This window comes from Stomoxys calcitrans, chromosome 3 (genome assembly GCF_963082655.1).
Source record: "Stomoxys calcitrans chromosome 3, idStoCalc2.1, whole genome shotgun sequence".
Classification (NCBI taxonomy): domain Eukaryota; kingdom Metazoa; phylum Arthropoda; class Insecta; order Diptera; family Muscidae; genus Stomoxys; species Stomoxys calcitrans.
The window spans coordinates 42377696-42404248 of record NC_081554.1 but is presented as its reverse complement, the minus strand read 5'-3'; the positions used below and the strand labels follow the sequence as shown (position 1 = coordinate 42404248).

The 26553-nt window shown below is 39.9% G+C and overlaps 1 protein-coding gene and 1 long non-coding RNA gene across 4 annotated transcripts in view; both read left to right on the top strand.

Moving 5' to 3' along the window:
- The window catches only part of LOC106093533 (protein turtle), a 479313-nt gene that overhangs the window by 350098 nt on the left and 102662 nt on the right, over positions 1-26553 (top strand). For all 3 annotated transcript variants that reach the window (XM_059365881.1, XM_059365880.1, XM_059365882.1), the window contains 2 exons: positions 19662-19932; positions 23742-24605. In XM_059365881.1, the coding sequence (XP_059221864.1) occupies positions 19662-19932; positions 23742-24605 (1135 nt within the window). The remainder of the gene's footprint in view (positions 1-19661; positions 19933-23741; positions 24606-26553) is intronic.
- LOC106093534 (uncharacterized) lies at positions 5518-6161 on the top strand. The gene is made up of 2 exons (XR_001222372.2): positions 5518-5748; positions 5832-6161. It is a non-coding gene; the product is annotated as an uncharacterized LOC106093534 (long non-coding RNA).

Genomic DNA, 26553 nt, shown 5'->3' with positions numbered 1-26553 from the left:
AAAATATTTATTTATACCTGCCATTTGGCAAAAGCATCCTTTATCATATTAAATTTCTTAAGCAATTAGTCATGCAAAAATTGATTTTAATAAAAAAAAAATGCTCTTTTATTTTGTTGTTTTTCGAGGTAGATATTACATTGCAATTTATTTAAAAAATCAATTAAATCCAAATTAGATATTCCATTTCATTTTCAACAAATTAAATACTATGTTATAGGTTTAACATAACAAAAAAAATATCTAAGTGTTATGTAAGAAACTTGCCAATAGATATCCCAACAACTCCCCTGCACAGGCAATCCTATAAATCACAATGTCCAATGGAACAACCTACACAATTGATGCCACATGGATTTTCAAAGATATTATCACAATTTATAATAAATCATATTCAAGTCAAATAGACAAAGTACGCATGCATTTCCTTCTCACAAACACACACACAAACATATGTGCATTCATATGTAGCTATATGTATGTATATGTAAAAGAAAAACTTAAAGTGACTCGTGTGGATTTTGATATTAGGCAGTAAAATATATTAGGGTGTAAAATATTAACCCATTAACGCCTGACCCTTAATTCCTTTGTCCCATTTTGATTAAATTAAGCGTACTAAATATTTAGAGCATTTATAATGACGTAGAAAGTTTTTTTTAATATTTTTTTAAACTTAAAAAAAATTTTAAAATTTTATTTTTTGTTTTTTTTTTTAGCAAAGCCATTTACCATTTTCTGAAAATTTGCAAAAATGCAAATTTTGCCCATGAACATTCCACTAAGGAACAGGGGCAAACTTCTCACATATCAATGAGTGCAGTCCGATTCAAGTTTTAAGCTCAATGATAAGGGGCCTCCTTTTAATAGCCGAGTCCGAACGGTGTGCCGCAGTGCGACACCTCTTTGGAGAGAAGTTTTACATGGCATTGTACCTCACAAATGCTGCCAGCATTAGGAGGGGAAAACCACCGCTGAAAATTTTTTTCTGATGGTCTCGCCAGGATACGAACCCAGGCTTTCAGCGTCATAGGCGGACATGCTAAACTCTGCGATACGATGGCCATTTTTGCACCAAAAATTTTATATTGTCTTCAAACAACTGTGCAAAGTGTCGGTCAAATCGGTTCATAACCTGGTATAGCTCCCTTATAAACCGAACTTCACTTCTTGAGCCTCTAGATGGCGTAATTATCGTCCGATTTAGCTGAAATTAAGCATGAAGTGTTCTGCTTTGATCATCAACAACCCATGTAAACCGATTTCAGACCTTGAATTCCTGAGCCGCTAGAAAACTAAGTTAATATCCGATTTGGCTGAAATTTTGCACGAAGTGTTCTGTTTCATCTTCCAACAACTGCGCCAAGTATTATTCAAATCGGTTCATAACCTGATATAGCTCCCATATAATCCGGTCTAGGATCTTGACTTCGTGAATCTCAAGAGGGCGCAATTATTATCCGATTTGGCTGAAATTTTTGCATGACTATCAACAACTGTGCCAAGTGTGGTTTAAATTGCTTCACAACCAGATATAGCTCCCATATAAACCGATCTCGGATCTTTACTTCTTGAGCCGCTAGAGGGCGCAATTCTGTTTCGATTTGACTTAAATTTTGCAGAATAAAATCCCCTTTGGCCATTATCGGTTCATAACTTGGTATAGCTCAAATAGCATATCAATTCTTATCCAATATCCTTTGTTTGCGCGTAAAGAGGTATCGGCCAAAGAACTTGACAAATGCCTTTTCGAAATCCTCACCGTAGCTCAGAGGTTAGCATGTACGCCTATGACGCTGAACGCCTGGATTCGAATCCTGGCGAGCACATCGGAAACAATTTTCAGCGGTGGTTATCGCCTCGTAATGCTGGTGTCATTTGTGAGATACTTTGCCATGTAAAAATTTCTTCCCAAAGAAGTGTCGCGTATATAAAAAGGAGGTCCCTCATCATTGAGTTTAAATTTGAAGCGAATAGCTCTTATTGATATATGTGATAACTTTGCCCCTGTTTCTTGAGAAATTTTCATGGGCAAATTTGCATTTGCTCCCAACTATTCACTTATTAGTGAGCAGGTCTACATCGGACTGTAATTTGATATATCTCCCATATAGTCGAATCTACCGATTTAAGTTCATGTAACAATGAGGCGTAAAAGACCACTACACAAAATTTCCGGGCATGGTGTATATCGATCATAATTTAGATGTGGGTTATGTTAGGTTAGGTCTAAAAGAGGATAGAGATTATAATCCGGCCCATGCTTCTATTGACATACACCTAAGCCAATAATCAACTTGTTGGACGTTCTAAATACTACATACTTTAATTATTGGGTTGCCCAAAAAGTAATTGCGGATTTTTCATATAGTCGGCGTTGACAAATTTTTTTACAGCTTGTGACTCTGTAATTGCATTCTTTCTTCTGTCAGTTATCAGCTGTAACTTTTAGCTTGCTTTAGAAAAAAAGTGTAAAAAAAGTATAATTGATTAAAGTTCATTCTAAGTTTTATTAAAAATGCATTTACTTTCTTTTAAAAAATCCGCAATTACTTTTTGGGCAACCCAATAGATATAGCCACCTCATAGACCAATCTACCGACATAAGTTTTTGTACTCACAAAAGTCTCATTTATTCCCAATTTCGTCGAAATTAAAAAGAGTGTGCTGCTAAAGACCCTTCAATATCCGACCGGAGTTTGATCTAGAAAATACCTCTTTGAATAAAGCTTCCATAAAAATCGGTCTCCCAATTGGATTCCTTTCGCCCACAAAACCCTGAAGCAACCATGCTAAATAGCTGCAAATCCAGCCTATGTGAATGGGAGGTCGCCCTGCACTGGCGATAGAACCGCAATGGTCTCTGTTATACTCTCTGGGAACACCTCCATAAGGAGAGAAAAATCCTACCCGTTCAAAGACAATTGTGCCAAGTATGGTTTAAATTGCTTCACAACCAGATATAGCTACCATATAAACCGATCTCGGATCTTCACTTCTTGAGCTGCTAGAGGGCGCAATTCTGTTTCGATTTGACTTAAATTTTGCATAATAAAATCCCCTTTGGCCATTATCGGTTCATATCGGTTCTACATGTTGTCCAAGCAATACCTTCTAGGCTGGACTACTAAAATCACCGCCTTCTGGGCGGTGGATACCTATCCAATACACCACCAAGAATCCTTAAGCTGGATCTACATGATGTAGAGCGAGAGGTTTAGCGCTACATGAGAACCTCTAAATTAAGCGGCATATCAAGCCGGTCAAGACAACATTCATGCCGATGTATTGATTAGTTACCGGGTGAGTGTGGTCCTTGTAGAACGACCGTCTCCCTTTGCACCTAAAAAAAATGTACCTCCCCCGGCAAACACGAGTAGTTTAGGCTCAAATGCGGTCCGGCAAATGCAGCTGCCTCACCTCCTACAGAGCAAGGATTAATGCCAAAGTGCAGAATGTATGTCCGGATTGTGACTAGTGACCATACGGCACAAGTTACATGTTTAGTTGCCCAACCAGACCCACTCGACTCAGACCCAGACGCATCTGGACACACTCCACATTAATCACAGAGTTCCTGGATCGGGGTATTAAACAGAACCAAACAGACGAAAAGTGTTCAGCAAACTGCTACAACAAAGCAACAGCCACCATAATTAACCTATTATGGATACTGACTGAGGAGGGACTTGAACCCGACGATGTTATAATAATTAGTACAGACGATGTTTTAATACTTCAGAGGGGTAGGGATCCCAATCAGCTGTGCATAAAGGCAGAAAGGGTTTTGGAGATGCCATACGACTGTCTAGCTCAGTCGGAATGTTAAAAAGTGCACCATACTTACAACACAACAGTTTCAGTGAACATGTTGTCTAAGCCTAGGCGGAGCGGTAAGAATCACACCTACTAGGGCAATGAAGACTGTTCTAGATGTACGATCTATAGACAATCAAATTAAGACTTAAGGCGATAGGAGAATGAAAATGAGATTTATACCAAGCCTCATAGGCACTCAGAAATTTTGCAAGAGCCGATGCCGCCCGACTTCATGCTGAGATTCTTCACTCGATACCGCTATTGTCCGCGACCGCCTTTGCAGCTACCCCGTATGTAACCTGTGGACACGTCCGGAAGCTCTCTGCTAAGCGTAACAGCATGAGCTCATGTCTGCTCATGCTGTCACGAGAAGCTCCACCACACAAGTTCAAGCCTCAAAGTTCAAGCCTGTGTGGTGCACAGAACTATTCCGTCGTAGATCATAGAATATGTGTGGTTGTATGGTATTGAAGTGAGTTAGTGAAGCATTAACATCATAACAGACAGTAAGATGGCCATCAGAGCTAATACAATTAGGACGGTGAGGTCACTCACGGATTTGGAATGTAAAAAGCACATTAACGCCTTCTATGAGAATGACATGATCCGCATCGTTTGAGTGCCGGACCATAGCTGAGTAAGGGGAATGATATGGCAGACGATTTAGCCCTTAGCTAAAGGCCTGTCGTCAGTGAACTTATTGAATCCAAAGCTTTTCGGAGAGACTCAGTCCAAGTCCAAGTATTGATCCGAGGACGTGGAGTATCATAACGGAGGGTAAGATGGCCACCAGAGTTATTACAACCAGGACGGAGAGGTCACTGACGGAATTGGCATGTAGATTAACGCCTTCTCTGAGAATAATAGGATCCCCATCGTTTGGGTGCCGGACCTCAGCTGAGAAAGGGGAATAAAATGGCAGACGATTTGGCCGTGCAATGTGGAAAGTGAAATGGTCGGAAGGAAGACTAAAAATCCTAATACGGGAAATACGGATCGAAATAAGACGAGGCTGTTACTGATATGATATGAAGGGGAATATCAGTATAGTTTTCCTTATTATAAGGGAAGACATAGGACTGCGAGTTCGCGTATGCAAAGTCGGTGCGGCAAGTGATAGCATGCGTAGGGCATGTGGGGAGGATGATGAGATGTTGGAGCTTTTCCTATGTCATTGCATCGGCATTTAGGTGGGAACACAGTATCAAACTTAAGTTTCTTCATTGTCTCAGCAGGATATGTAGCTGTACCAACAACAACGGTTTCGTATTTAACATACTTTTGTACATATTCTGACTCCTGAGCATCTCTATTTACGGCTTTTCATTTCTCTCCCCTTCCTGCGAAATGGACGTTATTCCTTTCTGCTTTTCCATGCTCGATTTAAAACAATATTTAAAGGTATTAAAAACACACTTGACTTAACAATTTCCTTATAATCAATTTGCAAATATCACACCACCCTATTTAACGGGCATGCATGTACATACATATGTACATATGTATGTACATAAAAAAATATGATTATATTTATATTTGCATGCATATTGAAATGTGAACAACACAAAAATGAAATATGTTTTTATTTCAAATATGACATTTTAATATGGAAATGAAGGCACACATGATTGCGCCGCCCCTGTGTTTTGCCTCTCGATGTCACTCTCGGCAATCACGCAACATGGCATGTTCTTGTCATTGAACAATGCCTTACCGAAATTCTGACATGGAACAACCAACCCCCTACCACACATATCACAATCATACACACACACACACACACCGAAATGATAGAGGATAAAATTTGAATTTATACAAATTATACAAAATGTCACAAAAGAAGACGAAAAAAAACTCATATCAAAGATATTGTGCAGAGATTAAAAAATGTTCCACACAATTGAACACAAGCAATTTTCGATATATATGGTAAAATATGCAACTCTAGTAGTGGCTTTAAAGCTTCAAATTTTCCCATGATGACTTATGCATTATAGTATTCTCTTTATTAGCTTTCGATGGAAGAAAAAACCGGAATTTTGCAAATCTGAATATGGCGGCCATATGTGTGCGGGGTAGGCCTGGATATGACAACAAACCAAAAAGGATAATTCTATTTATTTTTGTGCAGATTTAAGCCAGCAAAAACCGAATGATGTTGTGAACACTTCTCTCATTTGAATATAAATTATCTCTTCAAAGCAGTGAAGAAATTTAAATATTTTGTCAGCGGCCTCAATATCAATGGTCTGAAAAAATACGATAAATATTTATGTGAGTGACACAGGCGTTTTCGTTTCAAGTTAAGCTCTTTAAATAACATTAAAACTTGCGCAAAAGTTCAGTGAATGTTTTTAAAGAAAACAAAGAATTTTACAAATAAGCCTGTAGTTTTTGCAAGGCTTCCACTTTTGTTTTCTTCAAAACACATTTCTTTTATCTCTTGAAATGGATTTTAGTTCACATTAACAATGAGATAAAGATGGGGTAAGTTGAACATTTCGACACCCTGCATTGCTAAAAGAAACAAGTAAAAGCGTGCTAAGTTCGGCCGGGCCGAATCTTCTATATACCCTCCACCATGGATCGCATCTGTCGAGTTCTTTGCTCAGTATCTCTTTTAAGGCAAACAAAGAATAATGAATATGGACGGAGGAGGAGGTGGGGCTATATCAAGTTATAGTCCGATTCGGGGCTCAAGAAGCGAAATCGGGAGATCGGTTTATATAGCAACTGTGTCAAGCTATATATTGATTCAGACCATATTGCACACGTGTGTTGAAGGCCATGGAAGAAGCCGTTATACAAAATCTGTGCCAAATCGGATGAGAATTGCGCTCTCTAGAGGCTCAAGAACTTATGATCCCAGATCGGTTTATATGGCAGCTATATCAGGGTATGGAGCGATTTGGACCATACTTCGCATAAATGTTGGAAGTGATACCAAAACACCATGTGCAAAATTTCAGTCAAATCGGATGAGAATTGCGCTCTCTAGAGGTGAAAGAAGTCAAGACCCAAGATCGGTTTATACGGCAGCTATATCAGGTTATGGACCGATTTGAACCATACTTAGCACAGTTGTTGGAAGTAATATCAAAACACTCTGTGCAAAATTTCAGTCAAATCGGACGAGAATTGCGCCCTCTAGAGGCTCAAGAAGTCAAGACCCAAGATCGGTTTATATGGCAGCTATACCAGGTTATGGACCGATTTGGACCACACTTCGCACAGTTGTTGGAAGTGTTATCAGAACACCACGGGCAAAATTACAGCCAAGTTGGAAAAGAATTGCGCCCCCTAAAAGCTGAAGAAGTCAAGACCCCAGATCGGTTTATATGGCAGCTATATCGTAACATGGACCGGTATGGCCCATTTACAATCCCAACCTACCTATACTAATAAGATTTATTTGTGCAAAACTTTCCAGCGGATAGCTTTACTACTTCGAAAGTTAGCGTACTTTGGACAGACAGACGGGCTATCATATAGACAGATCTCCCGATAAAGGGTCTGAAGACCATAAAAGCTTTATTTATTACCTGATATCGCCGAAATTTAAAACAGTGGGTTATTTTAAGCCTCCCAACATCTGACCTAAATATGGTTTAGATCGGTCCATATTTAGATATAGCTGCCATATAGACCGATCTCCCGATAACGGGTCTGAAGCCTATAAAAGTTTTATTTATTACCCGATTTCGCTGAAATTTAAAACAGTGGGTTATCTTAAGCCTCCCGACATCTGACGTAAATATGGTTCAGATCGGACTATATTTAGATATAGCTGTCATATAGACCGATCTGCCGATAAGGGGTCTGAACCAATACAAGCTTTATTTATTACTCGATTTCGCTGAAATTTGCAACAGTGGTTTATTTTAAGCCTCCCAACATCTGACCTAAATATGGTTCTGATCGGACTATATTTAGATATAGCTGCCATATATACCGATCCCCCGATAACGGGTCTGAAGCTTTATTTACAACCTGATATCACTGAAATTTAAAACAGTGGGTTGTCTTAAGCCTCCTGACATCTGACCCAAATATCGTTCAGAACGGACTATATTTAGATATAGCTGGCATATAGACCGATCTGCCGATAAGGTATCTGAAGCTAATAAAAGCTTTATTTATTACTCGATTTCGCTGAAATTTTTAACAGTGAGTAGGTAAAGACCTCCCAATATCCGACCTTAAAATGGTTCTGATCGGACTATATTTAGATATAGTTGCCATATAGACCGATCTGATAATAAGGGGACTGAAACCCATAAAAGCTTTATTTATTACCCGATTTTGCTGAAATTTGAAACAGTGAGTTTTTCTGAGTCTCACGATATCCGACCTTAATATGGTTCAGATCGGTTTATAATTGGATATATCTGCCAAAAAGACCAATATTTTGTTCTACAAAATTGAAAAGTGACATAAATATTAGACCACTTAATGTCGGTGCTGAATTTGGGTCCTTAAGTTATCCTATTTTCACCAGATTGTGACGAAATGGGGTTTACATATATACCCGAGGTGGTGGATATCCAAAGTTCGGCCCGGCCGAACTTAACGCCCTTTTATTACTTGTTGTTTCTGTAGAATAGACGTTCCTCTTCTCTCCTTTTTTCCCACAACCTCTCCTTCCTTCATCGTTGCTACTGATTGCAGGGTTGCTCTATATGCCGCTTTCTTGACTTAAGTATCATCTCGACTCTCTAGGTCGTACCATGAGTTTCTTGGAGGAGGCTTCCGATACCCAAATACGGATTTCGCGGCATTTTCCATGGTGTGGGCAATAGTTTGCCACTGCGCCATTATGTCATCGGAACAAGGAGTTCTTCCATCAAGCAGTTGGGTCGAGTGGAGATGCCGTTGCCATTTGTTGTGTTTGCAGCTTTTCAATGTCCAGCTTCCGTGCAGTGTCAGATCGTACTTTCCTCGCCATGTTCAAACGGTTGCGAACCTTTGCTGCAACAAGGAAATGACCCGAATCTATATTCGCTCCACGTGATCGATCTTACATTTAACACGCTGGAAGAATGCCTTCCATCTATCACAAAGTGATCAATTTGGTTCCTCGTGTTTTGATCGAGTGACAAACATGTGGCAATGTGAATATTTTTTTATGTTGAAATCTGGTGCTACAAACTACCATGCTTTTTGACTCGGCGAAATCTATCATCCTCAACCCATTACTGGACGTTATCTGGTGAAGGCTAAATTTTCCGACTGTTGGACCAAAAATGTCTTCCTTCCCTATCTGGGCATTAAAATCTCCCAGAGCGATTTTAATATCATGGGCGTGGTAGCGATTATATTGTCTCTCTAGGTACTCTTAGAAAATATCCTTGGTCTGCTCGTCCTTGTCTTCCGTTGGGGCATGGGCACAAATAAGGCTGATGTTGAGGAATTTAGCTTTTATGCGGATTGTGGCTAGCTAGCATATATCGCTGCTATGAGTGCATAGATAATGCATTTTCACCGGACTATGACGAAAGGTGTTTTACTTATATACCCGAGATGTGGTGGGTATACAAAGTTCGGCCCGCCCAAACTTAATGCCTTTTTACTTGTTCTGTTTTTAGTAGGTTAATGAGATGTTCGTAAGCAAATTTACACCAATCTTCAATAATAGGGTCTTTAGCCTTTTTAATTTCCACAACACGTAAACCAGTTCTTGTATTAGTCTCTTTTCGCCATTGAATTTTAACTGCCAAAGAAGTAATGTTTTCGACATCACGCAAAAGATCAGAATAAATATTTGAAATCTAAGTAAATTGCTACTTTTCATTTTCATTTCCCGCATTTTTGCATTATTGTGCTTGTTTGCATTGTATTGGATTGTTGTTGGTGTTGTTGTTGCCGCTGCTATGGCAGTTGCAACTTGCAACGCCTGCTGTTGTTAGTAGTGGTAGTAGCTGGTGCATGAGCAGTCATTTAATATTTGACATTTGAATGACAGCTTGTCGAGTGCAGGATTTGCTTTCGAAAAATGTCATGTCATTTATTCGTACGTTCATTCACTCCATCATACATTAAGCCAAGCAAAGTTGTGTGAACAACAGCCACATAACATGCACACGTCGGTGTACACACACACCCGCACACACACACATTTACTCATCAGTCACAAGGAACATACATACACATACGAAATGTAAATGTAACATTATAACAATGAACTGCATGCCGAAAATTGTTAACCGGTAGGAGGAATGTACATATGTATGTATATGCATTGGATGTCATACAACGAAATAGGTAACAGGAAACATGAACACAAAGTACTACTAGGTGCTTGTAGGTAACTTTTTTGAAATTCTCAAGACCACTTGGAATATGTGAAGGCCCGGCAACACCATATTTGTTAAATTTGTTCATAGTAGTTGAAAATACCCTTGTTTTACATGAGATCGATATTCCAGAGTGTCGCAAAGCGGATGTTGAGGCTAATCTTATATATAAAATTCAATATGTGTTTGCTTGTATGTTTGTTTGTTCCGTATAGTCCCGAAAACGGCTGAAGCAATTATCTTGGAATTTTCACAAATTGTGTAGGTTGGTCTGGAAGGAAACATAGGCTATATAATTTGTTTGATATCGGGAGGGGAGCGGACCCTCCCCCTTACCACAAAAGTATTACCCAAAAATAAAAGTGGACCGGTGGACCATATTGTGGATTCAAATAAAAGGTATTCAAGAGTAGAGTACGAATTTCATAATAAAAGTTGGGTCCAAGTACCTGGGGGGCCTCCCCAACCCCAAAACCCCTTAAAATAGGTTTATTTGACGATCATGACAACATGGGACTCAAATTAATGGTCTACGGCAGTAGATTACGAATATGGTCAGAAAGAAGGAGTAGGTTTTACAATTTATTGATAACGGAAGGGGCGGACCCTTCACCGTTACCCCAAAAACACCACGCAAAATCAAAAGTGGACCGATTAGGACAATATGGGTGTCGAAAGAAACGTATGTGGGAGTAGATAACGAATCTGGCATGCATGTCGAAGTATAGGCGGTCACCCCACCCCCACATAAACGCCCAAAATGGGCATATTAGGCAATCACGGATATATGGGTGTCGGTTTGTTTGTTCCGTATAGACTGAAAAACGGCAGAACTGATTTTGGTCGGGAGGAAATATAGGCTATAAAATTTTTTGATATCGGAGGGGGAACGGACCCTCCCCCTTATGCCAAAAATACATTCCAAAATCAAAAATGGACCGATCAGGACAATATGGATATCGAATGAAAAGTATGTGGGAGTAGATAACGAATCTGGCATACAAATTCATGTCGAAGTATAGGAGGTCACCCCATCCCCACAAAAACGACCAAAATGGGTACATTAGCCAATCATGGATAAATGGGACTCGGTTTGTTTTTTTTTCGTATAGACTGAAAAACGGCAAAACCGATTTTCTCGAAATTTTCGCATATTGTGTAGGTTGGTCTGGAAGGAAACAAAGGCTATAAAATTTTTCGATATCGGAAGGGGGACGGACCCTCCCCCTTATGCCAAAAACACATCCCAAAATCAAAAATGGACCGATCAGGACAATATAGGTATCAAATGAAAGGTATTGGAGAGTAGAATACGAATATGGTATTTAAATTTGTGTCTAAGTACCCACCGGGCCGCCCCAACCCCTAAACTCCCCCAAAGACATATTGGACATTCATATCAATATGGGGCTCAAATGAAAGGTATTCGGGAGTAGATTTCGAATCTGGCATACAAAATCAATTCTACGTTAGGGGGTCACACCACCCCTCAAAAACGCCATTAGACCCATTAGGACTATATGATACTTGGCTGAGTGGGGGCGGACTATCCCCGCCTCCGCCGCCGATGAGCACAATAAGGGTATCAAAAGAGAGGTATTGGAGACCAGAAAACGAATGTGGTATTAAAAATTGGGTCCAAGTACCCAGCGGGGCCCCAACCCCAAAATTCCTTCTAAACAGATATATTCGAAAATGATGTCAATATGGGACTGTATGACAGTAGATTACGAACATTGCATAAAAAATTAGGTCCAAGTTATTGTAGGTTGCCCACCCCCAAATACCCCCAAATGGTCATATTAGCCGACCATGGCTATATGGGACTCAAATGAAAGTTATTAGGGAGTAGACTGCGAATATGGCTTTAAAATTTGCGTTCACGTCTAGGTGGCGCTTTTCCTGCTAAAGATACGTCAAATGGCTTATTTGACCCATTATGACAATATGGGACTCAAATGAAAGGTATTTGAGAGAGAGAGAGAAGGGGCAAATTCTTACACATCAATGAGTGTTTCCTATTCTAGTTTAAACTCAATGATAGGGGAGCTTTTTTATAGCCGAGTCCGAACGGCGTACCGCAGTGCGACACCTCTTTGCGGAAAATTTTTTTTAATGACCACGCATGGCATTGTGCCTCGCAAATGTCGCCAACATTAAGAGGGGGTAAACACCGCTTTGTCCAATGTTCTCGCCAGGATTCGAACGTGTTCAGCGTCATAGGCTACAATGGCACGAATTCGATATCCGCATTCAAGGCAAAGTGTCCCCACCCTAAAAAGATATTAGAGAGTTAAAGAAGGCGCAGCGGAGCGGGCCCGGTTCGGCTAGTACCTTCTATAGGTGTCCTAGTTGTCAATCACGTTGGCATTTTCTTACTCTTAATCTTCCTCCTATTCTTTTCTTCTAATTATTCTTTTGTAAACGCATAACCCCATGAAGACGAAGAAAATTTTTCTTTGAATACCAGTGCAATATATGAAATCTGACCTTTAGTAATAGGATAATTTATTAATTATTTTCATAGCTACAAACTCTTTGTTGTGGAATCCCCCCAAGACCTTTGTACTTAAATTTTAAATGATCTCGAAAAATTTCTAGATTAATATTTTATTATATATGCCCACGCAGCCATTAAATTGGTTTTCAATTGTTATTTACTTTGCACGCAATACATGCGTATAATGTTGTATACACACACACACACACACACACACATACATACAATGTGAAATTCTATTCCTCTTGGGTTTTGTGTTGATATTACAGAACATTTCATTAAAACTCAACTCAATATTCGGTCCATGTTGTTTTGGAGGTCTCCAGTGTTAGTGAGGTTGGCCTATACATAGGAAGGTAGGTAGGTTGGTAGGTAGGTAGGCAAGGTAAAGTAGGATACACGTTACATTGCAAATGGCGATGAAAATTTTATTTAATTAAAAATCACCAATACTGGCATTCAGGCAAAAACCACCACCACAATGATGACAAGAACGACGCCAATGACAGCAACGGCATTGACGATATTGTGAATTACTATGGCTAGGGCAATATGAACTCCATGGTCCATGGTCCATGGTCTGGTTGCGCACGAAGGAATGAACAAAATACAATTACGTTTATGGCATTTGTAACAAAATTCAACATTGATCATGGGTATTTTGTGTGCGCGTGTGTGTGTATTGGGGGGAGGTATATGCGTTGATGCTTTGTGGTAATATTTGCAGACTACGAAACTCACACTGCCATGCAGACAAACAATCGAAATTTTCCCTTACCCCTTGCTTTGGCCTTTATGGGGATTTATTCTAGTTGTTTGTGTGTTCATATATTGTTTAAACAAAATCAAATATATACTCTCATATAGAAATTGTCATTGGTTCGGGTTTTGTAGCCAGAGCAAATATCTCTTGTGAAATAATTTCAAAAATGAGCCACAATTTTTATTGCCTATCCGCAAGGCTGATTGACACAAGAGTAAATAATGACTAAACACGCAGCCCCATGCACAGCGAGAAATATTTATCGAAAAGTGCAAACATACACATCGAATATTTTAGGTAATTGTATTCCAAAAATGACGAGATAGTAAATGAAATAAGTTCATATTTTTAAAATAAATAGCCAAGGAAGAATAAATTTTGGTTAAAATTGTTAAAATATAAATTGTTTTTAATAAAAACGGATTAGGTTCTAAGTGAGTCCGACTGCATATTTCCAATGAAATCTAAACTATTGGGTTGCCCAAAAAGTAATTGCGGATTTTTCATATAGTCGGCGTTGACAAATTTTTTCACAGCTTGTGACTCTGTCATTGCATTCTTTCTTCTGTCAGTTATCAGCTGTTACTTTTAGCTTGCTTTAGAAAAAAAGTGTAAAAAAAGTATATTTGATTAAAGTTCATTCTAAGTTTTATTAAAAATGCATTTACTTTCTTTTAAAAAATCCGCAATTACTTTTTGGGCAACCCAATAATACAAATACTCCAAATAGTGATATAGCCAAATATAAAAAATTTGACCCTCCCGACACGCGATGACTATGAGCTCCACATATGTTGGAACTCTGAGCTGCTATTTAAGTGGTGTTAATCACAAGAAGCTAAGCTGAGGGCTACCGGTTGGATCCACAGCAGGCAGACCGTGGGACACCTCGTATAGGTAGTAGCTGCAATTGCAAATGCATACAATCAGCGATTTCGATAGGAAAGTCTCAGTGAGAGGCCGGGCGGCAAAGGCTCTTGCTTAAATATTGAGTGCTTGTGATAATCGATAGGAAAAGGTGAGTTATTGGCGCCTTTAAATAACCAAGGTTCATAAAATTTCCAATGCGATGGGTCCTAGGGACCGCAACGAGCTCACTCACCTATGGAGCTGAGAAGGATCGTGTCCTCCACATACCAATGTTGCTACCACAACAACAGCATATTGACCGGTCTAGACTATACCCACTTGGATGTCGATGTATTTAATACAACCTAATAGATTAGGTTAACAACCTACTAAGTTTTCTGAGCGCTAGACTTTAAATCGTGCGAACGGGCAACATGACAGCATTATCCAAATATTTTTCAATCTGAGGTGTCTAACACAACTTAATATTCCAAATTTCAGTGAACTCGAGCAACAAATGCGCCTTGTATGGCCCCACAGCCATTAATAGGGAGAACGCTATATATGTCAGCAATATCAAAATATGGTTTGATCTTGACCATTTGATGCACAAATGTCAAAGAGTCTTGAAACAAATTTATTTTCCAGATATGCATAAAAACGAGCAGTATTTGAACCCCTAATGGGACTTAAACTGGGAGATCGGTCTATGGAGCACATATGTCTGAATATGGCCTGCTTTGGACCTCACTCGACACCTATGTCTAGATGTCTTTTTTAAGTCACTGCTGGAAGTTTTTGAGCCCAAAACCTTAAACAGGGGGAAATCTATATCCCAACACGGTCCGATATGGACAATACTTGCCAATATTGAACTGCTGCGCAAGCAGGCAAGTTTCTCGTGTGGCAATGTGCTTAGGCGCGAAAAATTTCTTTACGAACAGCGTCTGCATACTAAGGTTCTTGCTTCTACACGAGGAAGAAAGTGCTTTTGGTCGTTCGTGAAAAGAGTAAAGGGTAGTTCTTCATCTATTCCAACTCTTGTTAACGATGATCAAACGTTAACTGATCCTGTTGATAAGGCTTACCTGTTGCAGGGAACTCTTCCCTGCCGGATAGCAATCAACCACTTCCCGCAATCGAAAATTTATCTGGCGTCAAGCCCCAAATATTTTTTCCTACTCGTGGAGTTAAAAGGGTTCTTGAAAATCTTGACGTAAATAAATCCCAGACAAGTGTTGATATGCCATCCCCGGATGTCTTACGCAAGTGTTCTTCGACGCTCGCTAGTACATTACGTAACCTTGCCTACCGTGCGGGAGTCTTCCCGGCGCGGTTGGAAGGTTGCGAACGTTTAGCCAATACCCAAGGCAAGGTGAGGCAAACAACCCTGCGAATTATCGGCCAATTGCGATATGCTCCGCTCTTTCCAAGGTCATGGAGAGCATGATTAATCACCATCTTGTGAAGTATTTAGAGTCTAATGGCGTTCTTAGCGACCAACAGTATGGGTTCCGCAGAAATCACTCTACGGGCGACCTCATGGCACTTCTGTCGGAGCGTTGGAGTCGCTCAATCCACCAGTTTGGTGAGAGTAAGGTTGTGGCTCTGGATATCTCCAAGGCATTTGATAGGGTATGGCACGGTACACTACTATCAAAGCTGGCGCATTTGGTGCCGTAATGGCGTCGTTCGATTTATTTCGAACTTTCTCATCCAATGAGCATAAATTGACCCCAGGTTTAACCCAGGGCTCTGTTCTTTGTCCTTCTATTTTTCTTATTTTCATTAACGATCAATGTTGAGCAATCATAAAGCTCTTGATGTTCTGGGCATGAAAATACAAAGTGATGTCCGTTAGGCTAAACATGTATTTGAAGTGCCGAAAGAAGCATTCAAGTGTTTAGGCTTCCTTAAACGGAGTAAGAATTACTTCACTCCGTCTGATCTTCCTTAACATCTGCACCACTTTTATAAGGCCGAAAATGAAGTACAACTCACATGTATGGGCTGGAGCTACAAAATCATCCCTGGATGATTTTGAAGGAGAGCGATGGCGTTGATTGGGGACAATGGAGTATCCAACTCTATTGCCTCCCTTGATCATCGTCGCAATGTGAGTTGTTTGGCTCTGTTCGATCGGTACTTTCATGGTTGTGTTCGTCTGATATTTGTCTTCTTATTCCTGATGTGAGGATGTATGTCAGGGATACTAGACATTCTAGGAACTCACACCTGTTTGTAATTGATTGGTCAGCGGACCGTACAATGCATTGCTAACAAACGGACCGCTGTGGGTTAGCAAGCCAGCCTATGACGACGAACACCTGGGTTGGGACCCCAACGAGAATATCAGAAAAAATTTTCAGCGGTCATCCTCTCCTTATGCTGGCGATATTTGTGAGGAACTATGCCATTTGAAACAAGTAAGAGCGTGCTAAGGATTTGTCGAGTACTTTGCGCGGCATTTTAGGCAAACAAAGAATAATGAATAGGAACTCTTATGCTATTGGAGCTATAGCAAGTTTTAGTCCGACTCGGACCATGAATGAATGAATTGAATGCTGATCTTTGTAGAAGTCATTGTGTAATATTTCAGACCATTCAGATAAGAATTGAGCCTTGTAGGGGCTCAAGAAACAAAATCGGGAGATCGATTTATATGGGAGCTGTATTAAGCTATAGATTGACTTAGACCATATTGGACACGCATGTTGATGGTCATGGGAGATGTCGTTATGTAAAAGGTCCCAGATCGGTTTATATGGCAGCTATACCAGGTTATGAACCGATTTGAACCATACTTAGCACAGTTCTTGGAAGTGATACCAAAACACCAAGTGCGAAATTAGAAGTGCGCCCTCAAGAGGCTCAAGAAGTCAAGATCCCAGACTTAGCACAGTTAGTGGAAGTGATACGCAAACACCACGTGCAAAATTTCGGTCAAATCGGACGAGAATTGCCTCCTCTAGAGGCTCAAGAAGTCAAGACCCAAGATCGATTTATATGGCAGCTATATCAAGTTATGAACCGATTTGAACCATACTTAGCACAGTTATTGGAAATGATACGAAAACACCACGTGCAAAATTTCGGTCAAATCGGACGTATTGCGCCCCCTAGAGGGTTAAGAAGTCAAGACCCAAGATCGGTTTATATGGCAGCTATATCAAAACATGGACCGATTTGGCCCATTTACATTCCCAACCGACTTACACTAATAAAAATTATTTGTGCAAAATTGCAAGCGCCAAGCTTTACTCCTTCCAAAGTTAGCGTGTTTTTGACAGATAGGCAAACGGACGGACGGACGGACTGACGGATGGATGGATGGACGAACAGAAGGACGGACGAACAGAAGGACGGACGGACAGACGGATGGACGGACGGACAGAAGGTCGGACGGACAGAAGGTCGGACGGACAGAAGGTCGGACGGACAGAAGGACGGACGGACAGAAGGACGGACGGACAGAAGGACGGACGGACAGACGGACGGATATCGTTAGATCGACTGTAAATGTCATTACGATCAAAAATCTATATATTTATGGGGTCTTAGATGCATATTTCGAGCTGTTACAAACAGAATGCCGAAGTTAGTATACCCCCATCCTATGGTAGAGTGTAGAAAAAAATGGTATGGCAACCATATAAAAACTTCTCCCCAAACAGGTTTCGCACTGCGATAAGCCGTTGGGACTCAGCTATAAAAAAAGGAGGCCCCTTATTATTGAATCAGACAGCACCCATAGATATGTGGGACGTTCGCCTCTGTTCCTAAATGAAATGCTCATGGCCAAATTTACATTTTTTGAAACTCAGCCAAGGTGCCAGTCTATGGGACACAGCTAGTAATTCATTCAGTGAAACATGACCATTAATATGTGAATTGTTCGCCCCTGTTCCTAAATAAAATGTTTATGGCCAACTTTGCATTTTTTTTTACTAAGCCAAGGAGTCAGTCTATCGGACACAGCTAGTAATTCATTCAGTGAAGCACCATCAGAGCCTGGCCATTTCAAGGAGTCAAAACTTTGTATCTCCCAAGGGATATGAGCGAGTCATTAAGGGCCTTCGTTATCCGCTTGACCATTATGTCGATATCCTCCGGAGTTTTCCCCTCTTTTCCAGGCCTAGAGGGGATAGTTGTGCCGAAATTTTTCTTAATCCGACTTTCTTCTGTTTGTCGAAACAGAAACTTTGATTATTCAACACTTCCTAGTCACATATCCTTCCACTGATATTTTTTCTGGGAAGACGCACCAAAGATACCTGAAGCAAATTTATACCATATTCGGAAGCTACTTCTAAATATCTTTCATTAGCTACCATATTGCCCTTTCATTGGCTACCATCTTGCCATTTTGGATGGGGTTTGGGATAGGTGGTTGATCTAAGGTTTCTAAAATCCATTTGTTAATAGTTTCGTGATTATGTTACCACAAAGTTGCAAGCAAAGTTTCTCCTTTGAAAATTAAGCTTAGAGGTTTAGTCTCCCTTCGGATAACTAAAAATTAATTATCATACATTTTGTAAAAATTTCAAGAAAATCAGCTAGTCATTTTTGATTCAACGAGTATGCGGAATTTAATAATCAACAATAAAAGCCTAACGCTTTGACTTTTACATATCAGATGAAGATTTTACCTACTTTTTCTTGATGCAATGTCCGCAAAGTAGGAATTTTAATTCAATATTAATTACACTTACTCAAATGCTTATAAGCTTTTGTCACTTTGTTCTGATTGTTTTAAATTACGAAGAAAATACTCTGTTTTTTAATGCTACCCGCAAGCTGTATTTACAGTTCGCAAAGATCGAACCTAGTTTTGTTCAATAATATGAATGATTTACAAACGACAAACATATTGAATGCCTAAGGAGATAATTTTTCTTTTTATAGAGTATTGATGTGGGGTCAAGAAGTTTTCGATATCATCTTGAATTTTGTTTTTTTTTTTTCTTTTTTTCATTTCAAGACAATGAACTTGAACTAGTTTTCAAGTAATTACACTCATTATAATTTTAAGCAATTATTTATGTAATCCTTAATGGGTCTCCCCGCTCAAACAATATTTCTTCGAAATTAAAGCTGAAAAGTTCCATTATTGTCAAATTGTTGGCCATAAATAATTAGGGTATTTTGCGTGTCGTCTAAAAGTATACAACACCCCTTTCCAACCTACTCCCCTAATCATTTTCACAATCACCATATTCCATTCATTATGACATTATTTTCATCAGCCATCTATTTACGCTTTAAATGTTCTCCTCCTTGGTTCATTGTTTTAATTCCCCGTTTAGAATGAAGAAAGAACTATTTTATTATATTTTCTATTACTTGACAATTTGTTGCTAACAAGTATCTCGATTTATTTTTTGTCTCTTTTTTCTTTCTCCGTGCGTATGTGTGTGTGTGTCTTTTTTCATTTTAGGTGCCGCCCACGAATCAAACTAAACTAGAGGGCGAAAAGGTGATATTCTCATGCGAAGCTAAGGCTATGCCTGGCAATGTCACCGTACGATGGTTTCGCGAGGGCTCGCCCGTTAGAGAGGTGGCCTCATTGGAGACACGCATTACAATACGCAAAGATGGCTCGCTAATTATCAATCCAGTGGGTGCCGATGATTCGGGCCAGTATCTGTGCGAAGTTACAAATGGTATTGGTGATCCCCAGAGTGCATCGGCATATTTGAATATAGAGTGTAAGTATGACAACATATTTTGTTTAGATGTTTAAGAAAAATGGACTAGGAAGAAAATTTTACGGTTTTTATCCTCAACCATGGGATGGGATGTACATGAGTATTAGCTTTTGGACATCTGGTAGTTCCATTTTTATGTTCTCGGACGCAGAATGTTATCTACGCATAGCTGGCAAAATATTGATGGCACTATCGGTATTTCATAATTTATTAAAATATAACAAAAATAAGCGATTCTACACTGACTGTATCCTTAAAGATACATTACCCCTATAGAGGGCGCTATTTTCATCCAATTGGGCTTGTACAATGATTTCTCTCATGATTTCCATCGATATTGTTTATATATAAATGGATCTCCTGAATTTTATACCCACCGCCATAGGATGGAGGTATACTAATCTAGTCATTCCGTTTGTAACACCTCGAAATATTCGTCTAAGACCCCATAAAGTACATATATTCTTGATCGTCGCGACATTCTGAGTCGATCTACCCATGTCCGTCCGTCTGTTGAAATCACGATAGCGGTCGAACGCGTAAAGCTAGCCCCTTGAAACTTTGCACAGATACTTAATATTGATGTAGGTCAATGGATGTTGTTAATGGGCCATATCGGTTTAGATTTGGATATAACTCCCATAAAAACCGATCGCCCGATTTGATTTCTTGAGCCCTTACAAGCCGCAATTTCTGTCCGATTTGGCTAAAATTTTGCGTGTAGTGTTCTGTCTTGACTTTCAACAACAGTGCCAAGTACAGTTCAAATCGGCCTATAACATGATATGGCTTCCATATAAACCGATCTTCCGATTCGACTTCTTGAGCCCTTGGAAGCCGCAATTTTTGTCCGATTTGGCTAAAACTTTACATGTAGTGTTCTGTTATGACTTCCAAGAGCTGTGCCAAATTAGGTCCAAATTAGTCTATAACCTGATATTGCTTCTATGTAAACCGGTTTTTCGATTATTCTAGTTCGGTTCCTAGAATAAGAATTGCTCCCTCTAGAGATTTAGAAGTATAATTGGGAGATCGGGATGTAGGGGACTATTTTAGATAATCAACCATACATGGCTCAGTTGTTGATGGTCAAACCAAAACACTTCATGCTAAATTTCAGAAAAATCAAATAATAGCTGCGCCCTTTAGAGCCTCATGAAGTCAAGATCCGAGATCAGCTTATATGGGAGCTATATCAGGTTATGAACCGCATTGAACAATACTTGGGACAGTTTTTAGAAGTTAGAACAAAAAATTTCTTGCGCAATTTTAGCCAATCCCAAATCGGGTTTCATGCAAAATTTCAATTAAATCGCATTGCGACCTCTAGAATCTGAAGAAGTTAGGATCCGAGATCAATTTATATGGGAGCTATATCAGATCATGAACCGATTTGGACCATACTTGGCACAGTCGAATAAGAATTGCGCCCTCTAGAAGCTTAAGAAGTCAAGATCCAGGATCGGTTTATATGACAACTATATCGAAACATAGACCGATGTAGCCCATTTACTATCTCAACTGACGTACACTCATAGAAAGTATTCGTGCAAAATTTCATGCCCCTGGCTTTGTTCCTTGGAAAATTAGCGTGCTTTCGAAAGGCGGATGCACGGTAGAGGGTATAAAAAAAATTGTGTTTGTTTATATGTTTGATGGTGCGTTTGCAAATTTGTTTGTTCCGTATAAAACCAAAAATGTCTTAACCGAAAAGGCTTAGGCTATATAATTTTTTGTATCGGAAGGCGGGCGGACCCTCCCTCTTAGCCTATAATTACCACCCAAAAATGAAAGTGGGCCGATCGGGACAATATGGGACTCAAATGAAAGGTATTTGGGAGTAGAAAACGAATTCAATACTAAGAATTGGGTCTCGGTAATTAAGCGGACGCCCGAACCCTAAACCTTCTCAAAATCACTACCCAAAATCCGAAGTGGAACGGTCGCGACAATATGGGTCTTAAATGAAAGATATTCGGAATTAGATAATGTTTTAAACATTGGTTTCGGGAACTTAAGGAGCCGCCGCGACTGCAAACCCCCCTCAAATAGTCTGGAATAAGCGGTAGGGTACATAATTTATTGATATCGGAAGGACCCTCCCCCTGACACCAAGTGTACCGATTGGGACTTTGTGAGGCTCAAATGAAAGATATTCGGGCGAAGAGTAATTAAAAATCGGGTCCAAGTACCTTAGGGACCGACCCGAAACGCCATTATAAACGGTATGAGAAATAAAATGTATTCAGGAGTAGACTACGAATATGTTTTCAAACATTAAGTTAAATAGGGGGCCACGCCATCCTACAAAACCACTCCCCAAATGCAAATACTCACATGTCCGTCCGTCTGTCTGTCGAAAGTACGCTTACTTTCGAAGGAGTAAAGCTAGGCGCTTAAAATTTTGCACAAATACTTTTTATTAGTGTAGGTCAATTGAGATTGTAAATGGGCCAAATCGGTCCACGTTTTGATATAGCTGCCATATAAACCGATCTTGGGGCTGGACTTTTTGATCCTTTAGAGGGCGCAATTCTCGTCCGATTTGACTGAAATTTTGCATGTGGTTTGATATGATTTCAAACAATTGTCCCATGTATGGTTTAAATCGGTTCATAAACTGATATAGCTGTCATATAAACCGTTCATGGGTTTTGACTTCTTCATCTTTTAGTGAGCGCAATTCTTATCCAATTTGGTTGTAATTTTGCACGTGGTGTTTTGGTATCACTTCCAACAACTATGCTAAGTATGGTTCAAATCGTTTCATAACCTGGTATAGCTGTCATATACATACCAATCTTGGATCTTGACTACTTGAGCCGCTAGAGGGCGCAATTCCCATCCGATTTGGCTGAAATTTATTAAGAGGTGTTTTGTAATGTCTTCCAACAACTGTGCTTAGTATGTCGCATATCGGTATATAATCTGATATAGCTGTCATACACACCGATCCAGGATCTTGACTTCTTGAGCCTCTAGAGGGCGCAATTCTCATCCAATTTGGCTGAAATTTAGCATCAGGTGTTTTGGGCTTAATATGGCGCATATCGTTACCTGATATAGCTGCCATACACACCGATCTGGGATCTTGACTTCTTGATCCTCTAGAGGGCGCAATTCTCATCCAATTTGCAGCCATTTTGTACAACTGCTTCTTCCATAACCTTCAACATACGTGTCCAATATGGTCTGAATCGATCTATAGCTTGATGCAGCTCCCCTATAAACCGATCTCCCGATTTTGCTTCTTAAACCCTGACAAGGCACAATTCTGATCCGAATGGACTGAAATATTACACAATGTATTCTATTGGGTTGCCCAAAAAGTAATTGCGGATTTTTCATATAGCCGGCGTTGACAAATTTTTTCAACGGCTTGTGACTCTGTAATTGCATTCTCTCTTCTGTCAGTTATCAGCTGTTACTTTTAGCTTGCTTTAGAAAAAAAAAATACAATGTTCAGCATTCAAATCATGTATGGTCCGAATCGGACTTTAACTTGATATAGCTCCAATAGCATAACAGTTCTTATTCATTATTCTTTGTTTGTCTAAAAAGAGATCGGATATCTGAGACGACACTTGAGGTCGAGTACGAGCCCAAGAGTTGTCTCATCAGGTAGTGGTACTTGGTAAGAAACATATTTTTCGCGTGTTATGAACAATGGCGCAGAGGAGCGGGCCGGGTTCAGCTAAAATTCGACCCGATAGAACTTACTGATCGTAATTATTTTTTCCCTTTTACATTTTTGTACTTTACATGTAATGCAATCTTTGATTTTATCATATTTATCTCTGTTTTTGTAGATCCTGCCAAAGTGACCTTTACACCCACTGTACAATATCTACCATTTCGTTTATCCGGTGTTGTTCAGTGCTACATTAAATCGAATCCCCAACTCCAATATGTCACTTGGACCAAAGACAAGCGTCTTTTAGAACCCTATCAAATGAAAGACATTGTTGTCATGGCCAATGGTTCACTGCTCTTTACCCATGTCAACGAAGAGCATCAGGGTCGTTACACCTGTACACCCTATAATGCGGAAGGTACTCAGGGCTCTTCGGGTACCATGGAGGTGTTGGTGCGTAAACCACCCGCATTTACTGTTGAACCCGAATCGCTGTATCAGCGTAAAGTTGGCGATAGCGTAGAAATGCACTGTGACGCCGTCGAGGCAGAGGGCACCCAAAAGCCCACCATCAAATGGCAACGCCAAGATGGGGATCAACTATCGGATACTCAGCGTAGTCGCATCAAAATATCTGGGGGTAACATTACCATTGAGAATCTACGACGTGAGGATTTCGGTTATTACCAATGCGTTGTCTCTAATGAAGTGGCCACTCTAATGTCACAAACCCAACTAGTGATTGAGGGCACCCAACCACATGCACCCTACAACATAACGGGCAAAGCGACCGAATCATCGATAACACTGCAATGGATGCCCGGCTACAGCGGCGGCTCCGAATACAAACAGGACTATACGATTTGGTATCGTGAGGCCGGTGTTGCGGATTGGCAAACGATATCGGTAACACCTTCGGGTAGTACAGAAGTAACGATCAATGGCTTAGCATCGGGAACTACCTACGAATTTCAGGTCGTCGGTCGTAATGTGCTTGGCGATGGCATGATGAGTAAAGTGATGACAGTGCGCACAGTGGGTGAGTTCATTGTTGTACAGTTTTTCTTGGTAATTCTCTTCTCTTTTGGGTTCTTTTGTGTTACATTTTTGGACTACTCTATCTATCTATCTATCTACCTACCTGTCTCTCTATCAATCTATCTATCTCTACAACTGTCTATCGATCTATGTATAAAGTATACAAGTATCATATATAATTACTTCCTTTTCAATATTAATGCTTAATATGCACCATATCATTAATAAATCAATTAAGACCCCCTTAGGTATGCTAAGTGGAGTTCAAATGGATAAGAGTTGAGAAATATCATATGTTAAGAAATTTTATGTTTCCTTCTTTGAGGTATAAAAGATTCAGATTTTAAAAGTTTCGTATTTCAAACAGTATCTGATTTTAGACTGATAGTGGCCTGTGCTATAATAAAGGGCAAAATTTCCATGAAATTTTCTCTTAGGACAATATTTCCATGAAATTTTCCCTAAAGACAAAATTTCCATGGAATTTTCTCCAAAGACAAAACTTTGATAATATTTGCTTCAATACATAATCTCCATTAAATTTGCTACGAAGACAAAATTTCCATGAAATTTGCTCCAAGCACAAAATTTCCATCAAAATTTCTCTAAACACAAACAAAATATCCGAAAAATTTTCTCTAAACTTTTATTGAAATTTTGTCTTTAGTTCTTTTCAGCAGGACATACATGTTGCCTTCAGTGATACCTGTTCTCTTGGAAGGAGAGAATATTCCATTTGCAGAAAGCGCAAAATACCTGGGTGTTTTGCTGGACCGAAAACTGAACTTCAAATCAAACATTTTCGAAAGGGCAAGAAAGGCAACTCTTGCCCTATACACCTGCAAGAGAGCCATTGGCAAAATATGGGGGCTTAGACCGCGGGTCATTCATTGAGTATATACTTCAGTTGACAGACCTATAATGCTATATGGTGCTATGGTCTGGTGGACGTCGCTTCAAAAGTCCACCTACTGTTCAGTACTCAACCGAATCCAAAGGATGGCTTCTTTGTGCATCACAGCCGCACTGAGGACGATACCATCTGATGCACTGAATTTATTGCTACATCTTATGCCTGTGGACATTTCGGCTAGACAAATTGTTGCGACCACTGCCGTGAGGGTAAAAGAGCTTTCTCTTTGGTCTTGTGGGGGCTACGGACCCTGTGCTATCCTTGATACAATGTTCGATGTTTTAGGCAGTCTGGATTACATCCTACCCGAGCTGCTTTTTGATAAAATATGCGGTACCACTATTCCTGATAGAACCGATTGGAACTACGATACCCCTGGTAATAGAAGTTACATAGACTTCTACGGATGATTCCAAACTAGACGACCAGGTGGGCTTTGGGGTGTACCCTAAAGATGTAGAACTGTTCGCATCGAAAAGATAACCCGACCACGGCAGTGTGTATCAAGCAGAGATCCTTGCCATAAGGAAGTGGTGGAATGGCTTAGATAAAATGTCAACGACTATTGGCATAAATATCTTCTCAGACAGGCAGGCAGCCATTAAATCCCTGGAGAAGGGGGTTGCGAACATTCCAAAATTATAAGGCCTAATATAGACTTGAAGAGGTCTACCACTTTGCTGCCATTGTGTCTGAGCGAAAAACATGCTGACAGACTGAAGGCAGACAGTAATGACTTTTGCAGAAGCTGTGAGTTCATCGAGGAAGAAAAGACTTTAGATCACCTTCTGTGTGTGTGTCCTGCACTGGCAGTCCGAAGGAGTTCCACTTCTCAGGTTCTCATTTCTTTAAAAACTTGTCTTATTAAGAGGATGTGAACTTTCGCAAATTGTTGGGTTTTTTAAAGCAATCTGGATGGTTCAACGGTAGGAACTAGAACAAATCTTTCTTCTTTAGTTCCTGCGGTATCACAATGGACTATAACGTCTAAGTGAGTCTGATGGCAGACTGCCACTTAAACGTATCCTAGCCTATC